The 25,935-nt window shown below is 34.6% G+C and overlaps 1 protein-coding gene across 2 annotated transcripts in view; it reads left to right on the plus strand.

The window, feature by feature from the left end:
- LOC136864598 (sorting nexin-29) overlaps nt 1–25,935 on the plus strand; it is a 656,141-nt gene that overhangs the window by 314,385 nt on the left and 315,821 nt on the right. For both annotated transcript variants that reach the window (XM_067141812.2, XM_067141813.2), the window contains one exon: nt 6,972–7,114. In XM_067141812.2, the coding sequence (XP_066997913.2) occupies nt 6,972–7,114 (143 nt within the window). The remainder of the gene's footprint in view (nt 1–6,971; nt 7,115–25,935) is intronic.

The raw sequence follows: 25,935 nt of genomic DNA on the forward strand, positions 1-25,935 counted from the left end.
TGCAACACCTTTGTTCTTTTTCCCCAGCACGAGTGGCAATATTTTGGATTCTTTCAGTTTTTCATTCCAAATTCTTACAATTTTTTCCATGACTCAATTGAAAAGGAGTGGAGACTTTCGAGATAGTGTCTATAAGGGTTTCACAAATTAGGTTTGCCAATTTAGTTTTAACTCCAAATTCATGGATTACTTCATCTTTATCAACAGAGTCAAAAGCTTTTTTAAAGTCAATAAATGTTACAACTATGTCTTTGGAGTTTATTAATCTGTGTCGAATTATTGATTTCAGGTTGAAAATCTTCCCTCTCAAAATCAACCTTGATATTCACCCAATTGACTGTCCAGTGTCGATTTTACTCTGTTTGGTAGTATTGTTGAGAATATCTTGTAAGCAACTGGCAAGGGAGATATACCTCTGTAGTTGTTGACATCTTGCTTGTTACCCTTCTTGTGTAATGGGTGTATTAGAGTCACTTTCCAATCCTCTGGGATCTTTTGTGTTTCCCAAATTTCTTCTATAAATTTTGGTTCAGCCCATTTTAAAAGTTCAGCTGTTATGGAGTCTTCCCCACTAGCTTTGTTATTTTTAAGATTTTTTAATGCTTCCTTAATTTCTTCCACTGTTGGAGGTGAATCAGCTTCTAGATTTTCGTGAATTTTTGAAAATTTTAATTTATGATTTGGCTCAGGGCAGTTCAGCAGGTGTTCGAAATGTTTTGCCAGAATCTCACAATTCTCGGCATTGTTAAGGCCTATTTTACCAATTGCATCTCTGAAGCAAATACTCGGGGATTGATAACTTTTCATGTTATTCTTAAAGGTCTGATAGAAATTTCGGGAGTTATTTCTTACAAAATTATTCTCTAAAGATCTTTTAAACTGTCTTATTATTCTTGTTGTTTCTTTTCTTTGTAGTTTAAGTAGCTCATAGTGTTCATTCTTTCTGGAACATTTCCATTTTTTCCCCTTTTTCGTTCTTTCGATTAGTGCTTCCTCACATACGTTATTCCACCACACTTTCTTTTTAGTTTTAACTGTTCCAAATACTTTCTTTGCTGCACTATTAATCTGCTTAGATAATTCTGGCCATTTGCCATGCTGAGTTATTTTAATTTCTTTCTGAAAGTTTTCTATAGTGTCTTGCGTAATGTTGAGCCTGTCTGTGTTGTATTTCATTAATTTTCTCGGCCTCCTTTGATTCCTGTGAGGTAGAAGCTTTAGCTTAATTTTAAGGAGGTAGTGATCGGAGTCAAACTCCCCACTTTTTATTACTTTAACATTCATAATTTCCTTAATACTTTTTTGAGAAATAGCTACATGGTCCAGTTGAAACTCGACTAACATCGGGTTTGGGGACACCCATGTTTTAGCCTTTCTTGGAAGTTTCTTAAAGATGGTCAACATTAATTTTAGGTGAAAGGATTTACAGAGATTAATTAGTCTCATGCCATTTTTGTTTGTTCTTTTGTGTGCTGGATATGCCCCTACTGTTTTGCTGAAAACTTTTTCTTTGCCTGTCTGTGCATTAAAATCGCCTAGTAGATTTTGGAATTTTTGATATTTCATCATCTAGAAGACTCCAGAATTCTTCAGTTTTACTTGGGTTTTTCCTATTATCTTCATTTATTGGTGCATGACAGTTAACAAATGTATACTTTTTGTTCTTCCATTTAAGTGTGAGAAGAGATAACCTTTCTGAATTAGATTTGAATTCCATAACATTATCAACTATTGCTTTATGGACACAAAAGGCAGTACCTAGTAGTGGCATTCCTTTCATAATTTTGATTGCTGGTTTACATTTAAAGATTCTATAATCCTTGGTTTCTGTTACATTCTCATCCATAAACCATGTCTCTTGAGCTGCTAAGATCTGGATTTCATGTCTATCTAAGAAAATTTCCTGTTCTTTCTGTTTGCCGGTTTTTAGCAAGGAATTTACTTCAAGAGTACTTGCAAAGAATTTCCTGTTAAATTTAAGTCTGAAAGGATTCCAAGGATGCTCCGACTCGCCCTTATTGCAGATGTTGGGACTCCCCAGAACCCTAGGTCCCGATGCATTGCATAACGCAATGGTGGATTTCTCTTCCGATCTACCACCTGGGGTAGTGCTTTCATTCAGCGGACTTTCCATTCTGCAATTGAAATTGTACGTTGTACAAGGAAGGAAATTAATTCCAAGATAAAATCGGATTGTTAGTCCAAAATGATTTTTTATTCGTGCTTTACTCCACTAGGTTCGTCCACTCTCTCCGCCGTTGGGACATTAAATTCCTCATTCACCTTCAAGACCGTTGACCAGGTTTCACCTATAACCCTAGGCAGGGGTCCTTACAGGGTGCTACCATCCGGAGCCAGATGGACCCAGGCTTTTTTTTACGAAGTTGTTACTCCTCTCCCTCCTCCTTCCCCATCACTTGCAAGATGAGGCCGCGGGCTTGGGACCGGCAATGGCAGAGTTTGTTGTTTTCTCTTCTGCTCTTTCTAATATTCTTTCATCCTTTCACTATGTTGTTTCCTTCTGTCCTCGGACCACTTCGCACCTGGTTTCTTGTTCAATCTTCCTTGGAATCCTTCCATACTTACTACCCCCTTTCTAAAAATGTCTCTGTCCATAGTTTCTTCTTCTCTTATATTATTTCTTTCTAAATCTTTCTTTACTTCTTGAATCCAGCTAGTTGTTGCCTTTTTGTCCCAAAGGTACTTGAAAATCCTTTTTGTTAATCTGGAATCATCCATTCTGTAAATATGTCCAAAAAATTGCAATCTCCTTTTTCCTATGGTTTCTGTTATGTTTTCTATGTTCCTATATATTTCATCATTAGATCTTAATTTCCGTACTTCTGTTGTTTTTACAGGGCCTAAGATTTTTCTCATGATTCTCCTTTCTAGTACCTAAAGTTTATCTAATCTATAGTTTAGTACCAGGCATTCACTTGCATATAAGCATTCCAGTTTCACCACTGTAGTGTAGTGCCTTATTTTAGGATTTTTAGATAGACACTTTCTGTTATAAAAATTCTTTGTGATACCATATGCTCTTTCCATCTTGTGTACGCTTTCTTCTACTGCAGATTTGTCCAAACCATTTTCTTGAATTATTTCTCCCAGATATTTGAATTTTGTTACTCTTTCCACTGGACCAATATCTGTTGCCAAACATTTTGGAGCATTCTTGACGTTTGTAATAAATTTTGTTTTTTCTACGGAGATATGATTATTATTATTATTATTATTATTATTATTATTATTATTATTATTATTATTATTATTATTAAATACTAAGTACATCTAACATGTGATTTCCCTGTATGTATTGTAAATTCGTATTGATATCTGTATTTGTCAGAATCAACTGTGTTTTTGTTAATAGTATTACAATGTTGTTTATTATTGTGTATAACTGTGTAGTTAAGTGAACTGCGAGGGAAATTTGTGTTGTAAGGAATAGACACAGAGACAATAAAGTGGTTTTACAACCAAGAATTGAATGTATCTCATGTGATATATATTTACACCAAATAAAACCGCATCAAGAACGATAGCTTACAGCACACGATTCAGCTGACTTGCAACAGACAGTGCTGAGTGGCGCACTCACGGATCAGTGAGAGACAAAACGCACACGTACGGTTCATTGTCGGAACACTGGACATTGGCAGGGAGCTGAACTTCCGTTGCGGGTGAGACATACAGAATGGGTTGAGGTCCTGACTTCCACTAAGCCAGTCAGTAGCAGCAATGAACTTCCTGTCATCATCCCACCCGTGAATATTACAAACATGTTGGAGCTCAGATGTAAATCTTTCAATAAGCTCATCTTTGTCACCTCTGCAACTTGCAGGTGACCACCACGGATGGTTTACTAAATTATTCTTGCACGTCATGAGTTTTTCACAATGTTTTGCTTTACATTTAAGCTGTTTCGTAAAGCTGTTTGCCAAATGCCGTACACCAAATTGGTGTTCAGTGTTTGGAAAATTCATTCAAAGGAGTTTTCTTATGCCTCAGTGGCAGTTGAAGAGAAAATGAGCAAGATTCTACTTGGTGATGAGTGGCTGTAGCAATGCTTTACATGCTGTCATTTCCATATTCCCTTCCAACATTCCTTTTTGGATCACTTTAATAAAATATACAATCATGTCAGTTTGCAAGTGCATAAAACTGTGTGTCACGAATTTTGCACTAAAGCCAGGAGAAGCATATTGCCTGTCACCTGAAATCAGTAGACTAGTGTCTTTCAATGAGTCCATTAAATTATGTGTGTGTTAAATAAAACTATACCACATAGTTAATTGAACAAATTATTTAATTATTGAATAACTGGTGTTATTTTTATGAACACACTTAGCTTTGTTCAGAAATTTTGAAAGGTTTTGAAACCAATTCCATATAAATGCAGGTGTAACTGCTGTGGCCCCAATATTATGTTTCTTATGACTTGGTTCTTAATCCCAAACATATTTGTGACTATCCTGGCATTCGGTAGACACCGTTAGCAATGAGCCCGAGGCCTGTTTTATAATTTTCATTAGTGGAACATGACGTGTTAAAGTGAACTCGTGTCCTCATCCCGAGGTGGTGCAGCTCTTTTCAGGCACACCTCCAATGGAGATGAGCTGCATGTACCATTTTAATCACATACCAGCCCGCCTGCCATTCTTAAATATGTATCAGTACCAGGAATCAAACCCTGGTCACCGAGGACGACAGGTAATAATGTTAACTGTTATGTTATGGAAGCAGAAATGACATGTGTTATAGGAATGAAACAGCAAATGCAAGCATTGCCGAAACACAAAAACCACTTCAAAAGAGTCATTTCCCTCACTCCTTGATTTTGTACATTCCTTTTCTCCCTTCGTCAGAAGTAGTATCTTCATCGGAGATTCTAAAAGGTATGTTTGTTTAAATCAGGTGGGTAACCCTCATTGCAGTGGTCAACTTTAGGGACGATTTCCAATTTAAGTTCACAGTGTATTCTCTTTTTAATACTGCCATTACTGAAGTCTGGAACTGTCACTATCAGTTCTATGTCAATTTCTTCTCATTCCATTTCTTGAAAATCCTGGCTTCTTCCGGCTACAGTTTCCTCTACCAGTTTGTTTCTTTGATAAGGAAAGACTATTGGGCACTTTGGCTTTCTTTGTTTAGTTTCACCTTTTAAATACAGCTTTGAATAAGCAATTTTTCAACAAACCCTGAAATTTCTGAGTCTATATTACCTTTTGTTTTAGGAGAGAAGATTATTTCATAATCATTCACATCGAAATGCTTCATACAAACCACACTCTATTTCATAGGCTTTACTGGATGAGTAGGCTGTGCGGTTAGGAGCGCGCAGCTGTGAGCTTGCATCTGGGAGATAGTGGGTTCGAATCCCACTGCTGGCAGCCCTGAAGATGGTTTTCCGTGGTTTCCTATTTTCACAACAGGCAAATGCTGAGGCTGTACCTTAATTAAGGCCACGGCCGCTTCCTACCAACTCCTAGCCCTTTCCTATCCCATCGTCGCCATAAGACCTATCTGTGTCGCTGCGACGTAAAGCCACTAGCAAAAAATAAATAAATAAATTCATAGGCTTAAAACCATGTCTACCCTGCGCTCCATAACTTGAATCCAGTTGGCAGTTTTTCACAGTTGGGAAAGCAGTGAAAAGATGGTGCAGAGGCACGTTTCCCATGCATTGCATTGCATTACATTTATAAACACAGCACTGTTGAGGCATTTTGTTTAGATAATAAAATACACCACTGAACTACTTTACTTTAAAATAATATATGTACTGTGCACATTTGAAATGTGTGTTTTCACCTCTATTATTTCACTGGTGCTGCAGTGTACTGGTTAGTTTTGGGCATAGACAGAGGTTGCCTTTAGTGAAGTCGCTCAGAGCTATGCTCAGACTTCAAACAATTGTCACTCGTCATAGAAACAATGGAGAGAAGAACAAAAAAATACATGTACCATAAAATTAATTCCTTTGTCATTTAAGGTTAATAGATTTTTTTTACCTGAACTGCTCCTTTATGTGGGGTACAGCCTCACACAGTTGCCTGGTGTGAAAATAGAGAAGCCTGAGGATGACATCTTCAGGGGTGCCAGCGATGGGATACAAACCCACCACAATCTGAACCATGCTGATATATACTGTCTCTCCCAAAAAATATGTACCCGCATTTTGAATGACAATAAGGGCTGTGTTTATAAACATAGATGTTTAATAGTGGAAATAAAAGAACGTGATAATTATATTAAAGACATTTTTTTTTTAAATCTATGAAAGATAACAAGTCTAGCCTGAGTCTGTTAACTTTTGTTTTGGGAGAGAAGATTTTTATAATCATTCACATTGAAATGCTTCATACAAACCACACTCAATTTCATAGGCTTAAAACTGTGTCTGCTTACCCTGTGCTCCATAACTTGAATCCAGTTGGCAATTCATATCTCATGCGCCAATTATCACATGGATTTCCTTAGGGATCAGCAGAGTTTGTCCACCAATTTTTCTTCTCAGGTGGGCCCCATGGTCTTCCAGAACATTCCATATGAATGTAGCAGATGGTTCTACCTGCTTCAAACTTGTCTCTGAGGCTGGCATTGATGCATCACATTGATGGATGTCTTTGAAACTCCCTTCCCTTTTTCTAACTTCCAATTGCACTTCAGAATAAATTGATATTCTTCAAAGCTCTCTTACTTGTGCCATTATTTCACGTTCAATGCTCCTGTAAAGTTAAAATAAATCTGTGAGCTATAGACTTCAAAGAGTGAGTTGTGTATATATATATATTTTTTTTTTTTTGGACATACTGCATTTTGTGTGGAAAATCTAGAAATTCATTGTAGAGGAAACAATATTACAATGGCTAGTAATGGATGGTATATTATGTTCTCATCTGATTATGCTTATGTTTTCCCAGCTTGTTATGTCCTTGTAGTTAATACTTTTTTGTTTTGTTATCCAGAGTCCTGACAGTTCTGATCAGTATAGAACTAGTAAAAATGCTGACTCAGACAATATCCGTCCAACAGAGTTGGGACTCAGCCATCCCACTCAGTCATCTAGTCCGCTTGAAAATGCCGAACCAGTCCTTCCATTAGATGCTAGGTAAGAAACAAATTTAATTTTGTTGATACAGCATTTGAGTTACAAGTCATTCCATGCCAAATTATCAGAAGAAAATGAGCTTTTCAGCCAGACCATCTCAGATTTTCATGGAAGTCAGGTTGGTGGACTAAAATGCATCTCTACCTTAAAAGACAGTACTTGTTAAATGGGGTGCTTTGATGCCAGATCTACTACAGATACAAAGTTGTGCGAGGCCAGGCGCATGAAGCAACAAAACTCTTATATAGGCATGTTTTAGTGAAAAACCTCTAAATTTCCGATATACTGTATTTGTTTGTTGCACGTAATTGTACCTCATGCCTTGCAGATTGAATGGTGGTACAATTATTTAGGTATGATATGGCGAAGTTCATTATGGGATTTAAAAGCACACATTATAGCAAATAATTTCTAAACTGAATTTAAAAAAAATGTTGTTAGAACATTTTCAAAAAGATAATTAAATTAGAAAATTAATAGTCAAAATATATATCATGTAACTTCTGAGCATCCCACAGCTTCTGCTGTCAAACTGCCTGAATAATGTTTATTTTCTTTAAGAAATGATTAAATATATTTAATACTATCATTCATACTGTACTGCGCAGTTTGCCTATACTGTACTTTATAGTTTCTGTATTCTTAATTAATATAATAAAATAATTACCATAAGATTCAAACAACTTACAAGGAACACTAGAGCCAGTTCACAGTTGAACTGTTTAGTAATATTATGAAATGGAAATGGCGTATGGCTTTTAGTACCGGGAGTGTCCAAGGACAAGTTTGGCTCGCCAGATGCAGGTCTTTCGATATGACGCCCGTAGGCGACCTGCTTGTCGTGATGAGGATGAAATGATTATGAAGACGACACATAACCCAGTCCCCGTGCCAGCGAAATTAACCAATGATGGTTAAAATTCCCGACCCGGCCGGGAATCGAACCCGGGACTCCTGTGACCAAAGGCCAGCACGCTAACCATTTAGCCATGGAGCCGGTCAGTAATTTTATAATACTGAGCTATAAGGAATATGTAATCTTTCCCTTCCCTTCATCAAACACAGTCAGAAGACAAGATAAGGAACACCTGAGTAAACAAAACTTTCAATTGGGTCACGACTGTGACGTGCTGTAACTTATGATTGCTATCTGAAACCGAGTTTTGAAAATTTCAGAAAGGTATAAACATTTATTTTACTTTAATAATTATAGCTTTCTTCTTATGTAAAATTATTGTCCTGGGGAAAGAGAGTATTCTGTAACACCAGGCAATTCAAAAAAATATCTTTATCTGTTTTGATCATTTGTTTTTTATGTCATGTGATAAATTATTTATCTGCAAAAATATAGATTCATGCCAGAATAACATAATTATGAAAAATAAGCCTTGTATTAGTTATTTATGACTTTACGTTCGACATCTTCAGAAAGAGCAGAGAATTCTCTGTGGGAAGACTACACAATCATTTTGTTACATTTATCACTTTGGGTTATCAGGAAATAGGCAACATCGATGGGGAATAAAAGGACTAAGTTAATTGCAGGACATATGAGTGCAAGTGAGAGGTAAATACTATATCTAAGAGATGCACTATACATACTTTGTGGTAAGGAGAAGCTTCTTTCATGTCCCTAATACCGCAGCGTATTGAGAAGAACTTACACTGTAATAGTCAGTTGCACCTCAAATACATTATTTGTTCTTGTTTTGCACTCTACCAGTTACCAATTAGAGAATTTTAATTGATGTCATAAGTGTGAAGGATTCTCAATTGTTGAGTTTTGGTGTTTTGTTTTAGGGGCCTTTGGGAACTGGAGTTATACAAAACTGAAGTAATATGTTACATTCAGTTAAAATACCTTGATATATACAATCATGCACAAAATTCCCATTCCTCTATTGTTGTAGAACTATCATCCGTGGCTTTTTATAAGCCATGAGAGCATAGTTTTTATAAAAAAAGTAGTTTTACTTTTAAGTTAGGAACTCTGTTTTCTTTTGGAGGCCACATGTAAAATTCTAGCCCTGTGTAATACGCAGTATACTTACAAGATCATCTAAAAAGTAATTCATAGCCTTGATTCTATGATAGAACTTACATCAGGTGTTTGTTATGAAGGTAAGAGAAGAGAGGTTTCTTAAAGAAAAATATTTTAACTTCAAATTTATTTATTTATTTATTTATTTATTTATTTATTTATTTATTTATTTATTTATTTATTTATTTATTTATTTATTTATTTATTTATTTATTTATTTATTTATTTATTTATTTATTTATTTATTTATTTATTTATTTATTTATTTATTTATTTATTTATTTATTTATTTATTTATTTATTTATTTATTTATTTATTTATTTATTTATTTATTTATTTATTTATTTATTTATTTATTTATTTATTTATTTATTTATTTATTTATTTATTTATTTATTTATTTATTTATTTATTTATTTATTTATTTATTTATTTATTTATTTATTTATTTATTTATTTATTTATTTATTTATTTATTTATTTATTTATTTATTTATTTATTTATTTATTTATTTATTTATTTATTTATTTATTTATTTATTTATTTATTTATTTATTTATTTATTTATTTATTTATTTATTTATTTATTTATTTATTTATTTATTTATTTATTTATTTATTTATTTATTTATTTATTTATTTATTTATTTATTTATTTATTTATTTATTTATTTATTTATTTATTTATTTATTTATTTATTTATTTATTTATTTATTTATTTATTTATTTATTTATTTATTTATTTATTTATTTATTTATTTATTTATTTATTTATTTATTTATTTATTTATTTATTTATTTATTTATTTATTTATTTATTTATTTATTTATTTATTTATTTATTTATTTATTTATTTATTTATTTATTTATTTATTTATTTATTTATTTATTTATTTATTTATTTATTTATTTATTTATTTATTTATTTATTTATTTATTTATTTATTTATTTATTTATTTATTTATTTATTTATTTATTTATTTATTTATTTATTTATTTATTTATTTATTTATTTATTTATTTATTTATTTATTTATTTATTTATTTATTTATTTATTTATTTATTTATTTATTTATTTATTTATTTATTTATTTATTTATTTATTTATTTATTTATTTATTTATTTATTTATTTATTTATTTATTTATTTATTTATTTATTTATTTATTTATTTATTTATTTATTTATTTATTTATTTATTTATTTATTTATTTATTTATTTATTTATTTATTTATTTATTTATTTATTTATTTATTTATTTATTTATTTATTTATTTATTTATTTATTTATTTATTTATTTATTTATTTATTTATTTATTTATTTATTTATTTATTTATTTATTTATTTATTTATTTATTTATTTATTTATTTATTTATTTATTTATTTGGAAGCCTTTGGGAACTGGAGTTATACAAAGCTGAAGTACATGTGTTGCATTCAGTTAAATACCTTGATATATACAATCATGCACAAACTTCCCATTCCTCTAACACCTGGTCAGGATGCCCAATATATTATAAATTAGTGGGCTTCAATTCTGTGACTCCCTCAGTGATCACCATACCAATAGCCCAGAAAAGATAATTTTGAAAAATAACTTATAAGCAGAAAACTACTAGTAAAGGATATCACCAAAATAATAGATCAGATCATAACTATACAAAAACATGAAATATTTGATAAATATATACAAGTAAATTTAATTATTAATAATAATAATTAAATACTAACTGAAAATAATTTACATATACTTTGCATATCTGAAACCTGGCTGACTCCTAAGCATTCTTTCCTCCATGGTTGATATCGATCGATATGATCTAATACATTTCTATCGATCGGATGGAAGGCGTGGTGGCGGGACAACGATTTACTGTAGAAATGATCTAAAGTGCAGAGTGATATGTACTTCTTCCCAGGATGTACGAACACAGCCGGAATTCATGTTCGTTGAAGTAAATATCAACAGACAAAAAGTGATGATTTCTGTCATATACAAACCGCCTGGTGTAACTGATATGACTGAATTCGAAACGTCTTTACTAAACTTCCAGGCTATTTATGAACACATAATCATTATGGGTGACTTTAACTGTAACCTACTTAATACAACTCTTGACAGTAAACGATAGGAGATTTTGTTTACTACTTGTAACATGACTATTCTCCCGCTACAACCCACGAACCACGTGTATGCAACAAACCGTTCATCACACACACTCATAGATCCCATTATAACCAACAACCCAGGTAAAGTAATAACCCATGGGCAAATCCCTGTACCATCCATTTCGACCCACGACCTTATATATTTATCGTATTCCCTCAAAGTGCCTAAATACAAACCCAAGTACATAACTGTTAGAAATACGAAGGACTTAAACTTGGATTACTTGAAATATGACGTTTATCAACTACCGTGGGACGATATACGGAGTCTAAATGATACTGACGCTAAAGTTAACTTGTTTAATACGATGGTAAAGAACTTATATGACAGACATGCCCCCAAACGTCCAATAAAGGTCTCTCGCCCTTCTTGTCCATGGCTAGATGATGAAACCAGGAGAATGATGGCCCACCGTGACTCGTTATTTCGACATTATAAACAAACCCTAGATGACACAGACTTTGAATCTTACCGCATTTTAAGAAATCGCACAAAGCAATTAATAATCAGAAATAAAAAATGTGCATATTTCCGGAATTTAGCTAACAACATAAATTCTAATCGTGCATGGGACCAACTTAGAGCTCTGGGAATAGGAAAACATCAACAGAGGCAGACAACTCCTGACATTCCACTTGACGAACTGAACGATTACTTTAGTAGAATAAATATTCCACCTACCCCAGTTAACTGCACCGACTCACCGCCCTCCCCTCCAGCCAATTCACATTTCACAGTGTCACAGAAAATCAGGTTAAAAAGGCTTTGTACTCGATTAAATCAAAGGCCACAGGTGTAGATGATATTCCCATTGGTTTTATACATAACATTGTCCTGCCTATACTGACGCACATACTGAACTATTGTTTACTAAACGGAACTTTCCCAACAGTTGGGAAAACAGTCAATATTATACCGGTACCTAAGAGTTTAGACCCACAATCACCCTCTGACTATCGTCCTGTGTCCATACTCCCTGCGCTTTCTAAAGCCTTTGAACTTTTATTATACGAGCAGTTTCTGGAGTACCTAAATAAAAATGCTCTTTTAGACCCTTTGCAGTCTGGATTTAAGAAGGGGCACAGTACCACGACAGCACTTTTGAAGGTTACTGAAGACATTAGAAATGCTATGGACAAACGACTGCTTACTATACTTATCCTTCTTGACTATAGTAGCACCTTTGACACTATAGACATTCAGACTATGATAAAGGAAATGGAACAGCTAAATTTTGACCTGGCTGCTCTTAAGCTTTTTAGCTCTTATTTGAGTAACCATCAACAGCGTGTAACAGTAAACGACAAGGTCTCTAAATGGAAAGTGAAACTTAGTGGTGCCCCACAGGGCAGTATTCTAGGGCCCTTACTTTTCTGTATTTATATCAATGATATACCATCTGTGACAGGAAATAACACACACCACCTCTAAGCTGACGATCTTCAATTTATCAACACTGCAAGACTTCAGACTTGGATGAAACAATACAAGATATTAACAATGACCTCCGACGACTCAGTATATATGCACAACGAAATTCTCTTATACTAAACTCCACAGAATCTCAGGCAATCATAATTGGAACACGAAACTTACTGAACTACTCAGACAATATTGCAATCCCGCCTATCCTACTGAATGGTAACATTATTCCCTACAGTAAAACAGTTAAAAATCTCGGCTTAATTATAAATGAAACACTTGATTGGTCTGATCACACGAAAATCATCTGTAAAAAGATTTTTGGAGCGCTTCACCCTCTTAAACGGCAGAGGGATGTATTTCCATTTGAGCTTAAGGCCAAACTAATACAGACACTGGTTCTCCCTATTCTTGATTATTGTGACGTTGTTCTAGTTGACATGACGAGAGAAGAAACACTTAAACTTCAACAAGCACTGAATTCCTGCCTGCGATTTATTTATAATATCGGGTACGATGTTCATATTACCCCATACTATAAGGCTCTCTCATGGCTGAAACCTGATAAACGTCAGCAACTACACATTTTAACGATGGTGTTTAGAGTACTAGCTGAAAGTCAGCCACTGTATATTTCTTCTAAATTCACCTTTTTATCATCATTTCACAACTTAAATACATGTTCCAGATCCTCACTTTCTATTCCAATGCACCGCACAAATAAATTAATAGATCGCCAGATTGTGGAATTGCCTGCCAGCTCAGGTCAGAGAAACTAGCTCTTTACAAAGATTTAAGGTCACCTGCCGAGACTACCTGCTGAGGACAGCTAACTGAATGGCTGAAGTACGAATGTGTGCGCACCTGAGGATTAGTCATTATTAAGAGTTTTTACTATTAATTAGTTTTATTATTATCTTAGTAACGAATTTAAATTTGTTCTCAATTCTATTAATTTTTGTTTGGTTTTAACTGTTTTAAATGTCTCACTATTTTCTTTATGATTTTGATCAGTATGTGGTTAAGTGGAAGAGAGGGCCTCGAGCCCTAACTTCACCACTGAAAAAAAAGGCATTAATAAATAAAGTAAAAAAATTTAAAAATACATAACAGGATAACTACCCATTCATCAAAACGGTTTAGAACAGTGTTTAAGACCACCAGTACAATGCACTTGCACTTATGCAACAGTTTTTCAGAACGTAGACTGTTATTCGCGATCCAGAGTATTTATACTAAGTCACTAGTTAAGCAAATGCAACATTACCTTCAGCAGGAAATAGTAGTAGTTTTCAGGTGAGCTAACAAGAACACAATAAAATACTATATACAGTACATTCTTCTTTTTGTGATTATGTATATATATACACACAGTATATCATATTTTCAAGAACATACACACACATTTAAATCTTCTATACCATGAGAACAAATATAAATTTTTGAATGTGACAGATCTTAGAAATTCTCATTACACTGAAAACCAACCCAGCTAATATCAACATACCAGTGATGGAAGCCGAAAAAAAATGCAAGTCAGGAGGAACAGCTGAAAGAGAAATGTGAAGATGTTCAAGATCTTCAAATCAATCAAATCAAAATCTCTTTATTTGCAAATGAGGTGTATACCTTGGTGGCAAATGGTACACTAAAATACATTATTGTCAAGCACTAAATTTTAAATTAACAAGAGAAGAAAATTTTTCTAGGATACAATAATATACAATTTACGCTAACAATTTTTCTATTAAACAAACAGATCATCCTTAATAAATTTATATTGTTTACAAAATTCTAATTATAATATCTCCTATACTTACAAACATAGTCAACTCATATACAGTATGTGGAATTACTTCAAATAATACTATGCAACTGGTATAAGATTAAAATTTACATTGCATTTATTTACTTTCTTTTTTTACCTATTTTGGAACCTAAGTAGCATAACGACCTGCTGCGTCTTAACCAGAGCCCCTTTTGCCACCACTTCTCAGAGTTCCTGAAGGGCCTTCCCAGCTACCATAGCGCTCCCAGGCTCTCGAAGTCCCCACTGTACTTCACCCCTACAGGCAGTCCCCTACTTTGGCTGTCCAAACTCCATGGACCAGGGGATGAAATTTATTTTTTCACACACATTTTTTATTTACAATAGCCTGCACTGGTCAAATGCCCTCTAACATTTCATTTATTTTCCTTGTTGTTGTTTATTCTCTTATTGAATATCTGTACAGATTTTGGAAAAGGATCAAACACTACTCCTGGTAAACTGTTCAACTCCTTCATGCCCTTCCCAATGAATGAAAATTTACCCCAATCGCTTCTGCTAAAATTCCTTCTAATTTTATACTTGTGGTCAGTTCTGCCGATATAATTATTTTCCAACTAAAGCCTCTTACAGATTTCTCCCCATGCTGCTTCTCCTGTATAGGCTCTATATAATCCTATAAGTCTAGTTTTCTCCCTTCTCTTTAAGTTTCCCACCCACGTTCCTCTAACATTTCTGATACACTACTGTTTCTCCTGAAATCCCTTGTTACAAATCTTGCTGCTTTCCTCTGCACACTATCTATAGTCCGCACACCTTTTAGCGATATTTCTTTGTACGGGGGGTTGGAGTAAGGAGGGACCTCTCACAGTTCCGGTAATACTGCCAACTGAATGAAAATGAAATCTGAATTGAATCACTAATATGATCGATCGATATGAATTTTCTAAACCTTTATTATCTTAAGCCAACAACTGTGTCATACACACTTTATATAACATTTTTTGATACGAATCTTGTTCCCAGCATGAATTCTATAGTTTGGCATTGCTGTGTAAACAACAGTACTAGTACGTAAAGTGTATGCCAGATGTCGCACAGCGATGCATAAGCGATTCATAGTTTGTGTTTCAAAGGTTGCCAGTATGAATCTCGAAGATGCCCGAGGTCGACCTATTCAGCACTAGGGTGTCCATGTATCACTAAAAGGTGCGCGTACGGTATTTCTTTTATTAGGTATTCTTGGTGAGGATCCCAAACACTGTTTGCATATTCCAATAATGGACGAACCATATTTAAGTAACTTTTTTCTTTTATTTCTTTGTTGCATCCTTTAAGTAGCTTCATTATGACATATAATGATCTGTATGCTTTCCCAACAGTGTCATCAACATGACCCTTCCAGTGCAAATTACTTTCAAATCTCTCACATAAGTATTTTATTTGCACTTGCCATCTTTTGGGATAACTACCTCATCCAAAGTATATTCAAATTCAGTTTTAAAGCTCCTGTTTGTAAATGTTGTAACAGTTGATTTGCCTCCATTAATCTTCATATTATTTTCTTCAACCCATTGTTGGATACTCTTAAGGTCCCTTTGCAATTCTGAACAATCCTCAATGTTATTTATTTCCCTGTAAACATACAATCTTATTTTTGATGTTATATTGTTCCCTAAATCATTTGTGTATATTAAGAAAAGCAACAGACCGATTATACTACCCTGTGCAATTCCCTTCCAAACTTTCTCTTCCTGTAATATATTATTTCCTACTTTGACTTTCTGAACCCTTGAATTTAGAAATGTTCTTATCCAACGTATAACCCTTACGTCCAATCCTATTCCCTCCAATTTCTTTAATAATATTCCATGTTCCACTCTATCGAAGGCTTTGGAAAGGTCTATGGCTATGCAATCTAACTGGCCTCCTGAATCCAACTGATCTGATATGTCCTGCTGAAATCCCACCAGTTGTGCCTCACAAGAAAATTTCTTTCTAAATCCATACTGTCTCCTCATGAACCAATTTTTATCATCACATATCCCTCTGATGTACTTTGCTATTAAACTCTCCAGTATTTTACAAACTATACTGGTCAGGCTGATTGGTCTGTAGTTCTCTGGTTTCCTTTTATCACCCTTTCCTTTATAAATTGGTATTATTATAGATTTCTTCCATTCTTTTGGTATTACACTATTATTTATGACATAGTCAAAGAGAAATTTTAAATAAGGCACTATGTACCACCCCATTGTCTTTAATACCTCCCCAATAATTTGATCACTTCCTGCTGCTTTTCCTTGCTGAAGCAGTTGGATTTCTCTGAAAATATCTTCATTTGTGAATGAGAAGCTTCTTGTTTCCCTATGTGCCTCTCCCTCCCTATCTTCTGTTACTGTTTCCAACTCCTGACAATCTTCTACTGAATCTCTGAATTCCTTACTAAATAGATTTACTTTCTCAGTATCTGTTAAATAGTGTTCACCCCCTTCTCCCACCATTGTAAGAATTTGGATTCCTTTTCCTTTTTGATTTGTAATACATGAATACAGCTTTCTCCATTTCCCTTTGTGGTCATTACCCTCTTGAAGTATGCCATTCATATATTTCTCTTTTGCTTCCTTTTTCACTCTATTCAGTCTATCTTGAAAGCTATGATAGACTGCTGCATGTAGGAAAATATGAGAAATTTTTTAAGAAAGGAAAAGTAGATGCAAGAGCATGAGAAGCTCAGCTGGGAAATTGTATCTAGGGAAAGAGAATAAGGCAGAAAGATGGCAGGAATACATTGAGCAGCTGTTTCAAGGTAAGGAACTAGATGATAAATGTACTAGGAAACGAAAAGGCTATTGATGTTGATAAGGTGGGTGAGCCAATTTTGAAGTCAGAATTTGACTCATCATGGAAGGTCTTGAGATGTGGGTTCAAACGCCACTGTTGTCTGTCAAGAGAATGGTTTTCTGTGATTTCAAATTTTCACTTCCAGTCAAATGTCCGGACAGTTCCAATTCGTAGGCCGAAGCTGATTCCTTACACCTCCTTACCCTAATTCATTTACAGTCATTCATTTCTTCTTCACTAGCTCCTCAACTGAGGTCAATAGAACTTACAAGATTTTCAGTCTGTGGAAATAAGAAATGTAGCACTGAGAGCACTGTAACTTACCTGTAAAAAATGGACAGTTATAGTGTTATAGATATGGTATAGTGTTCTAAAATTTTTTTTCAAATTTTTTTTTCAACTTACATTATGTAAATTATTTCAACCCCCCTAATTTTTCACTGAAGATGGCTCAAACGAGCCGATACATGTTTGAATTTGTTTACTCCGTCTAATGACGGAATATATAATGTATTGAATTAGGAGGATACTCTCATTTTTCACCTTTGTAAAGTGAATCTGATAATCTCACGGTATTTTTGATTGTTGCTTGTCCATCAGACCTGTTTCTCTTCCTTCCACGCCCATTCGCTGGGGAATAGCCAGGGCGTTTCTTGCTCGAAAATGACTTCATCAGTTCATTTACTAGTTGTGACCTAAACTTCAGGTGTGACATACCTTTTGTCTTCTCTTTCATTTCCGCTTTGTACACTGTGTATGAATTGACAATCATACTGTCCAGGAAGTAATACAAATCTTGAGCCACCATCTTCTTTACTTTTTGACCTGCCAATAAAAGACAACTTGAACCTATAAGACACTGTGTATAGGAATTCCAAGCATAATAATTTGTGTGGGTTGAACATGTTTTTTCTTACCAGAGTACTGGACATGATCTTCAGCATCAGAGTCTCCACCTTCCTCCAAGTCCACAGCTTGTTCTTCCGATATTTCATCCAGCCAGACTTCAATCTTTGCTTCCATATTCAGAGCAGTAGTAATCAGCCTACAATTAGTTCCAATATAATACTGTATTAAAATAATAATAATAATAATAATAATAATAATAATAATAATAATAATAATAATAATAATAATAATAATAATAATAATAATAATAATATATTTATATAGAAACATATATAAATATATAGAAATGTATATATTTATATATATTGAAATATATTTTATTATTATTATTATTATTATTATTATTATTATTATTATTATTATTATTATTATTATTATTATTATTATTATTATCATCAAGCTACTATTAGAGGAAACATGCTTTACCTATGTTAATGATTTGAAACCTCTTATTAGGACTAAATAGCACAAATACAGTCCAACCAAAATTAGGCCTAGATCTTATATAAAACCTAAGTACTAAGTGCAAATTACTGTAACATCTTTGTCTGTCATCATAAGGGGAAACTTAAAACAGTTTTAGAATAATGAATTATAGTAAGTTTGAAAAATATGTAAATAATTTTGAAATAGCTTTTTACTAACTTGCAGAGAAACTATGAATTTATCATTGATTCTGTTATTACTATTCTGAATGATACAACGGATGGATCATTATTATATTTATAACATCTACAAAGCTATTGAAAATACCAAATGGATAAATAGTGACTATGATAAGTATAAATAACAAGATTGGTCACCACCTGCAAAACAATTATAGGAATAATTAACTCTGTAGAGCAACGAGCAACTCCCTCTCCCAAGGCGACGGTCATCAGGCTGATGAAGCTCCAGACTTACTTTATAACCTTACCTGTTGCTGTTTACCCCTGAAATTAAATTTGGGTAGCATGCCAGGTTCATCCTTACTCCACTGATAAAAGATTTACTTCAAGTTTCATTCCATGACTACTCCCGAAAAATAAAAAATATATGACAAACACCAACAAAAATCATCACTTGATGAGACAAACTCGTATTTGCCATTCACAAAAAGGCAGATACACAAACAACTAAGAACCATCAATAAAAATTATTTTCACTATACAGTATACATTTCATAACATACCTCCAGGTAACAGTCCCACTGCACTCTCTACTGTTACAGAAGAAAAATCGTAATCTAATAAAGAAAAGTACGACGACTTTCTCTGTGTACGGATGCACCATTCTTTACGAAGAGCATCCCTAACCTTATTTACACACTTCTTCATCAATATCTTGAGTTATTCCCGATTGCTGCACAGGTTAGTGTGACGCCTCACATTTCTCCAACTGAAAAACTGCATACTCGGCCGACAATTCTCTTTACCAAGAATTAGCTCTATGCACAACCACACATCCACTCCAGAATGTAGATTCAGTATGCACCACCACATCCACTGTACATTATCTCATAGAAGAATTATAGTATAATAATAATATTAGAATTATCATATAGAGTTTAAGTAACAAACACTTAGTAGTGTATTTTACAGAATGGCCACTGGAAACTCGTTAGCATCTGTGATTATAGAGTGCTCACTCCATATGAATACTGATGAACAATAGAATAACGCATAGTAAACTGCGGAAAGTAGTTTCTGCGTACCAGTCCAAACGAGAATCAGAATCAGAATGAATTGCCACACACGCTTACATACTTATATAGGCTTGCTCCATGTGGTTATAGCATCCCGAAAAGTTTACTGGTAGCAACGCCCTCACAGGCACTTCTTCACGTGTCACTCAGTCAACCCAACCTTGCTTAAAACAAAGCCCTCGTATTGGTTATCGAGCGTCTGATGTGACATAGAACGTCCACTCACGTACATCCACATTGATAAACTCCAATCTTCAGCGTATACTTCCTGCCATACCCCGGATTTCCAAGCCACTCTGTTGCAACACTTTCAAATGACCTCAACTGTTTTTCCCGATATAGCCACTGTTTTCCATGTTGCACAATTCTTGAGCAACCTACACTGCCATACCATGTGCAAACTCTTACACAAATTAAAGTTACACAGATACAAAATTCCCTACTACAAATTCCTCTATAATATTATGTTTTTACATTATAAATGAATAAATTTACATGATTTTCATGACTTAAATATAACGAATTATCTTACGAAAATTTTCTTACTTAAAAAGTGGGGATCATACACTTATACAGTTTCATATTCGTGGCAAAAATAGATTCTCTCCTTGAATAAAACATTATAAACTGCATCTCTGAAGTATGAACACAAAGTGACTGCCACTGTACGCGTGCTAGGAACCACCGGGATATATACTTCCCACCTTTTGATCTAGGTTGGAGTAGCGATCAGATAATTAAGTTTCAAATGAAACTGTGCAGCCCTTCTACTCTAGCAAGTGGAACTGCATGCTCTGAAACAGCTGGGAAGATAATCTCCCTAAAACCGTTACGTATATACGAAGTGGAAAGATGATATCCCAAAGACCTATAAAGAGTTAAACGGGCCCTTTATACACATGATAGGCACGAGTAATACACATGCAGACAGCCTTCTGCACATTGTATACACCCATCAAGGCAGCTCACAAACGTGACATACTTTGTGGTATGTGTGCTGTTGTCATCTGGTATAGAAGGTGGTCATAATAGAGGGATTTGACTGTGCAATACATCCTTTTGCAGTTGTATAAATTGCTGCATCAAAATAGTAGGTCAAATGTTTAGAAACCTCATGGCTATATTCTTCTAGAACTCGACTGTGAAACTACCCTTTTCACTGTTTAAGCTGATAATTAAGATTTTTTTCTCAGAATTGGTCTTATTTTCTCTCCATCAGTGAGCTGACCTGATGTTCTAGTAAAACAAACAGCACTCACACACAACAAGTATGCATGAAATGGTGAATGCTTTGTAGTCTGGCTCAGCAAGCCTGGAGGAAACTAGGCACCCTAGGCCAGGGATGGCGAACCTGTGCCACACGTGTCACTAGGTGACACGCGAAGACGACTTTGGTGGCACGCCACATGAACATATTAACTTTTTTATATATGTCTTGCACTACAGACTACACATGAGTCATGCATCATATAGTCATAATATTCCACGTGTAAGAAACAAATGTCTAAAATATAAATTCTAGTTCCATTCGGAAGTGCAACACTGATAGGTCCGTAAGTCAAGTGTCAGAAGCGGCTGGTGAGCTCCTCGCTCACCCACGTCGGTCAGTGAAGTTTGACTTGTGTGCGGTATTGCATAAAATGAATTTCATTATAAAGCCCGTATTGTCGTACGTATACTTGTGTGTGGTAGCCACTACATTGTTTTTCGGTGCCGAAAATACAGAAACGTAACAACGGTAGTGGCCAGATTTTTCAAGGACAGTGGACAAGTGAATTTGGAGTGTTAGAAAGAAACAATAAAGCTTTTTATTCCTTGTATTCGGAAATAGTTGTATACCGCACATTTAATCATTCAAATGTTTGTTTTATGAGAAATAAAGAAAGAAGAGTGTTCGTTTCACAAAAAAATCGATCGATAAACAAAACAAACTAGATCTTGTCTACCATGTTTCAGGCTAACGAATAACATCAGTACGGCTAGTTTTCATCTGCCTTACTGCGTAGTACAGCACGGAAAACCACTTTCTGACACAAGTTCTTGGAGGAGGTTTTCTTATTGAAGTCGGACACATTTTTTAATACTTTCCTAACAAAAAATTAACAGAATGAAAGAAATGCCAGCCAGTATATACTGTCAAGGGTAGAGTAATAAGAATGAGTAAAGATGTTTTGGAGTAATTGAAAGCTGATTTGGATAACTTCGGGATGTATTCAGTATGTCTTGAAAGCATGAATGCGATCTTACAAGCAAGCTTAGCTGTTTTTGTCCTATTTCCTTGTGGAAATGTGACCAGGAAGGAACTAGTTAAATTGCTGAGCTTACGATCTATAACAGGGCAAGATATAATGATGGAAGTGAAGCAAGAACTTATTCTAAATATGGGGTTTGACTTATTGAAAATTGTCTTTGACAAGTATGGTGGGTATTCATAATGGGTTTGTGAAATATCTTAAAGAAGTTAAACACCCTATTTTACAGTCCATTGTATATTGCATCAGGAAGCTCTATGTCCGAAAGAAGGTATGAAGTCATTTGAAAGTGTACCCTTGTGGTAACTAAAACTGTGTACTATATATCAATCAATCACTACTGATCTGCATTTAGGGCAGTCGCCCAGGTAGCAGATTCCCTATCTGTTGTTTTCCTAGCCTTTTCTTAAATGATTGCAAAGAAATTGGAAATTTATTGAACATCTCCCTTGGTAAGTTATTCCAATCCCTAACTCCCCTTCCTATAAACTAATGTTTGTCCCAATTTGTCCTCTTGAATTCAAACTTTATCTTCATATTGTGATCTTTCCTACTTTTAAAGACACCATCCAAACTTATTCGTCTACTGATGTCCTCCCACGCCATCTCTCCACTGACAGCTCGGAATATACCACTTAAATGATTGCAAAGAAATTGGAAGTTTATTGAACATCTCCCTTGGTAAGTTATTCCAATCCCTAACTCCCCTTCCTATAAAGAATAGTTACTTGTAACATACCACTTAGTCGAGCAGCTCGTCTCGTTTCTCCGAAATCTTTCCAGCCCAAACTTTGCAACATTTTTGTAACGCTTCTCTTTTGTCGGAAATTGCCCAGAACAAATCGAGCTGCTTTTCTTTGGATTTTTTCCAGTTCCTGAATCAAGTAATCCTAGTAAGGGTCCCATACACTGGAACCATACTCAAGTTGAGGTCTCACCAGAGACAAATATGCTCTCTCCTTTACATCCTTACTACAACCCCTAAATACTCTCATAACCATGTGCAGAGATCTGTACCCTTTATTTACAATCATATTTATGTGATTACCCCAATGAAGATCTTTCCTTATATTTATACCTAGGTATTTACAATGATCCCCAAAGGGAACTTTCTTCCCATCAATGCAGTAATTAAAACTGAGAGGGCTTTTCCTATTTGTGATGCTCACAACCTGACTTTTATCCCTGTTTATCATCATACCATTGCCTACTGTCCTCTCACAACATTATCGAGGTCATTTTGCAGTTGCTCACAATCTTGTAACTTATTTATTACTCTGTACAGAATAACATCATCTGCAAAAAGCCTTATCTCTGATTCCACTTCTTTACACATATCATTGATATATATAAGAAAACATAAAGGTCCAATTATACTGCCTTGAGGAATTCCCATCTTAATTTTTACAGGGACAGATAAAGCTTCACCTACTCTAATTCTCTGAGTTCTATTTTCTAAAAACAGAGCCACCCAATCACTCACTCTTTTGTCAAGTCCAATTGCACTCATTTTTGCCAGTAGTCTCCCATGATATATCCTATCAAATGCCTTAGATAAGTCAATCGCAATACAGTCCAATTGACCTCGTGAAACCAGGATATCTGCTATATCTTGCTGGAATCCTACAAGTTGGGCTTCAGTGGAATAACCTTTCCTAAACCCAAACTGCCTTCTGTCAAACCATTTATTAATTTTGCAAACATGTTTTATATAATCAGAAATAATGCTTTTCCAAAGCTTACATACAATGCATGTCAAACTGACTGGCCTGTAATGTTCACCTTTATGCCTATCACCCTTTCCTTTATATACAGGGGCCACTATAGAAACTCTCCATTCATTTGGTAAAGTTCCTTCATGCAAACAAGAATCAAACAAGTACTTCAGATATGGTACTATATCCCAAGCCATTGTATTTAGTATATCCCCTGAAACCTTATCAATTCCAGCTGCTTTTCTAGTTTTCAACTTTTGTATCTTACTGTAAATGTCATTGCTGTCATAGGTAAATTTTAATACTTCTTTAGTATTAGTCATCTCCTCTATCTGGACATTATCCTTGTAACCAACAATCTTTACATACTGCTGACTGAATACTTCTGCCTTTTGAAGATCCTCGCATACATACTCCCCTTGTTCGTTAATGATTCCTGGAACGTCCTTCTTGGAACCTGTTTCTGCCTTAAAGTACCTATACATACTCTTCCATTTTTCACTAAAATTAGTGTGGTCACCAGTTATGCTTGCCATCATGTTATCCTTAGCTGACTTCTTTGCTAGATTCAATTTCCTAGTAAGTTCCTTTAATTTCTCCTTACTTCCACAGCCATTCCTAACTCTATTTCTTTCCAACGTACACCTCCTTCTTAGTCTCTTTACTTCCCTGTTATAATATAGTGGGGAAGTAAAGAGACTAACAAGGAGGTGTAGGTGCTTGTGCTCTAAATAATCGCCATTTCTCGAAGATGTTACAAGAAGTTGTATCTCAGTATGGCGGACTAACATACGATAATGTTCACCGGCTGAGTCGTTAACAAGTACTCCAAAGGTTTGTTGAGCTATTGGACGAAATTCGCTTCTTCATGACAGAAAAGCAGGAAGAATTCCTAAAACTCACCGACCCTATTTGACTGTGCAATTTAATGTTTCTCCATTATTTTACAGCAGTATACAATGATGTGAATAAGGAACTGCAAGGAAAGGGACATACTTCAGATTGTTTGAGATCATAAAAACATTCAGGTCAATTAACTTTTGAAGGCAAAAAGTACTGTGTTTGTAAGAAGTATGTAGAGGTCTTACAAAATTCAAAACAAAATAGTTTCCAAGAATTGTTCACAATTTCGAGATTCAACAAGTTTAACACAAAATGTGAGAATACCGAGCTCGATAGCTGGAGTCGCTTAAGTGCGGCCAGTATCAGGTATTCGGGAGATAGTGGGTTCGAGCCCCACTCTCGGCAGCCCTGAAAATGGTTTTCCGTGGTTTCCCATTTTCACACCAGGCAAAAGTACCTTAATTAAGGCCACAGCCACTTCCTTCCCAGTCCTAGCCCTTTCCTGTCCCACCGTCGCCATAAGACGTATCTCTGTCGGTGCGGCGTAAAGCCAATGGCGAAAACAAAAAAAATGTGGGAATGATATTTCACTGAAAATATTAATATTTTTGATTTTTATATCTAATTTTATTTAATGACGAAGTGTGTTATAATGGGCCGCTTATTATATATTTTTTACAAGTAATGAAGTCGGGGCGGGATGGGGGGTAGCCATTCCTTAAAGGAAAATAACAAGTAGCACAGTAGACAGTTGAGAATAATAAACCAGGCGTAAAATGGCACACTAGTTGGAAAAGGTTCACCATCCCTGCCCTAGGCTGTAGAATGTATCCATACAGGTTCATCAATAGGGTATGTAACCCTGTTCATGTTGAATGTTTATATTTGTGACAGTTGTTATAGGCTTTGTGTTTTATAATGATTGCATTATTCCTGCTTACATACATTATCATTCTAGACTGTTATGCCTTTCAGCGTTCAGTCCGTAAGACTCTGAGAATATACTAAACGTCGCCACAATCCTCGATTTGCAACTAATGTTATGGCTCATTTAGTTCTATACCTCTTATCTTTAAATCATTAGAAACCGAGTCTAACCATCGTCGTCTTGGTCTCCCTCTACTTCTCTTACCCTCCATAGCAGAGTCCATTATTCTCCTAGG

The sequence above is a fragment of the Anabrus simplex genome, chromosome 2 (genome assembly GCF_040414725.1).
Source record: "Anabrus simplex isolate iqAnaSimp1 chromosome 2, ASM4041472v1, whole genome shotgun sequence".
NCBI classification, from domain to species: domain Eukaryota; kingdom Metazoa; phylum Arthropoda; class Insecta; order Orthoptera; family Tettigoniidae; genus Anabrus; species Anabrus simplex.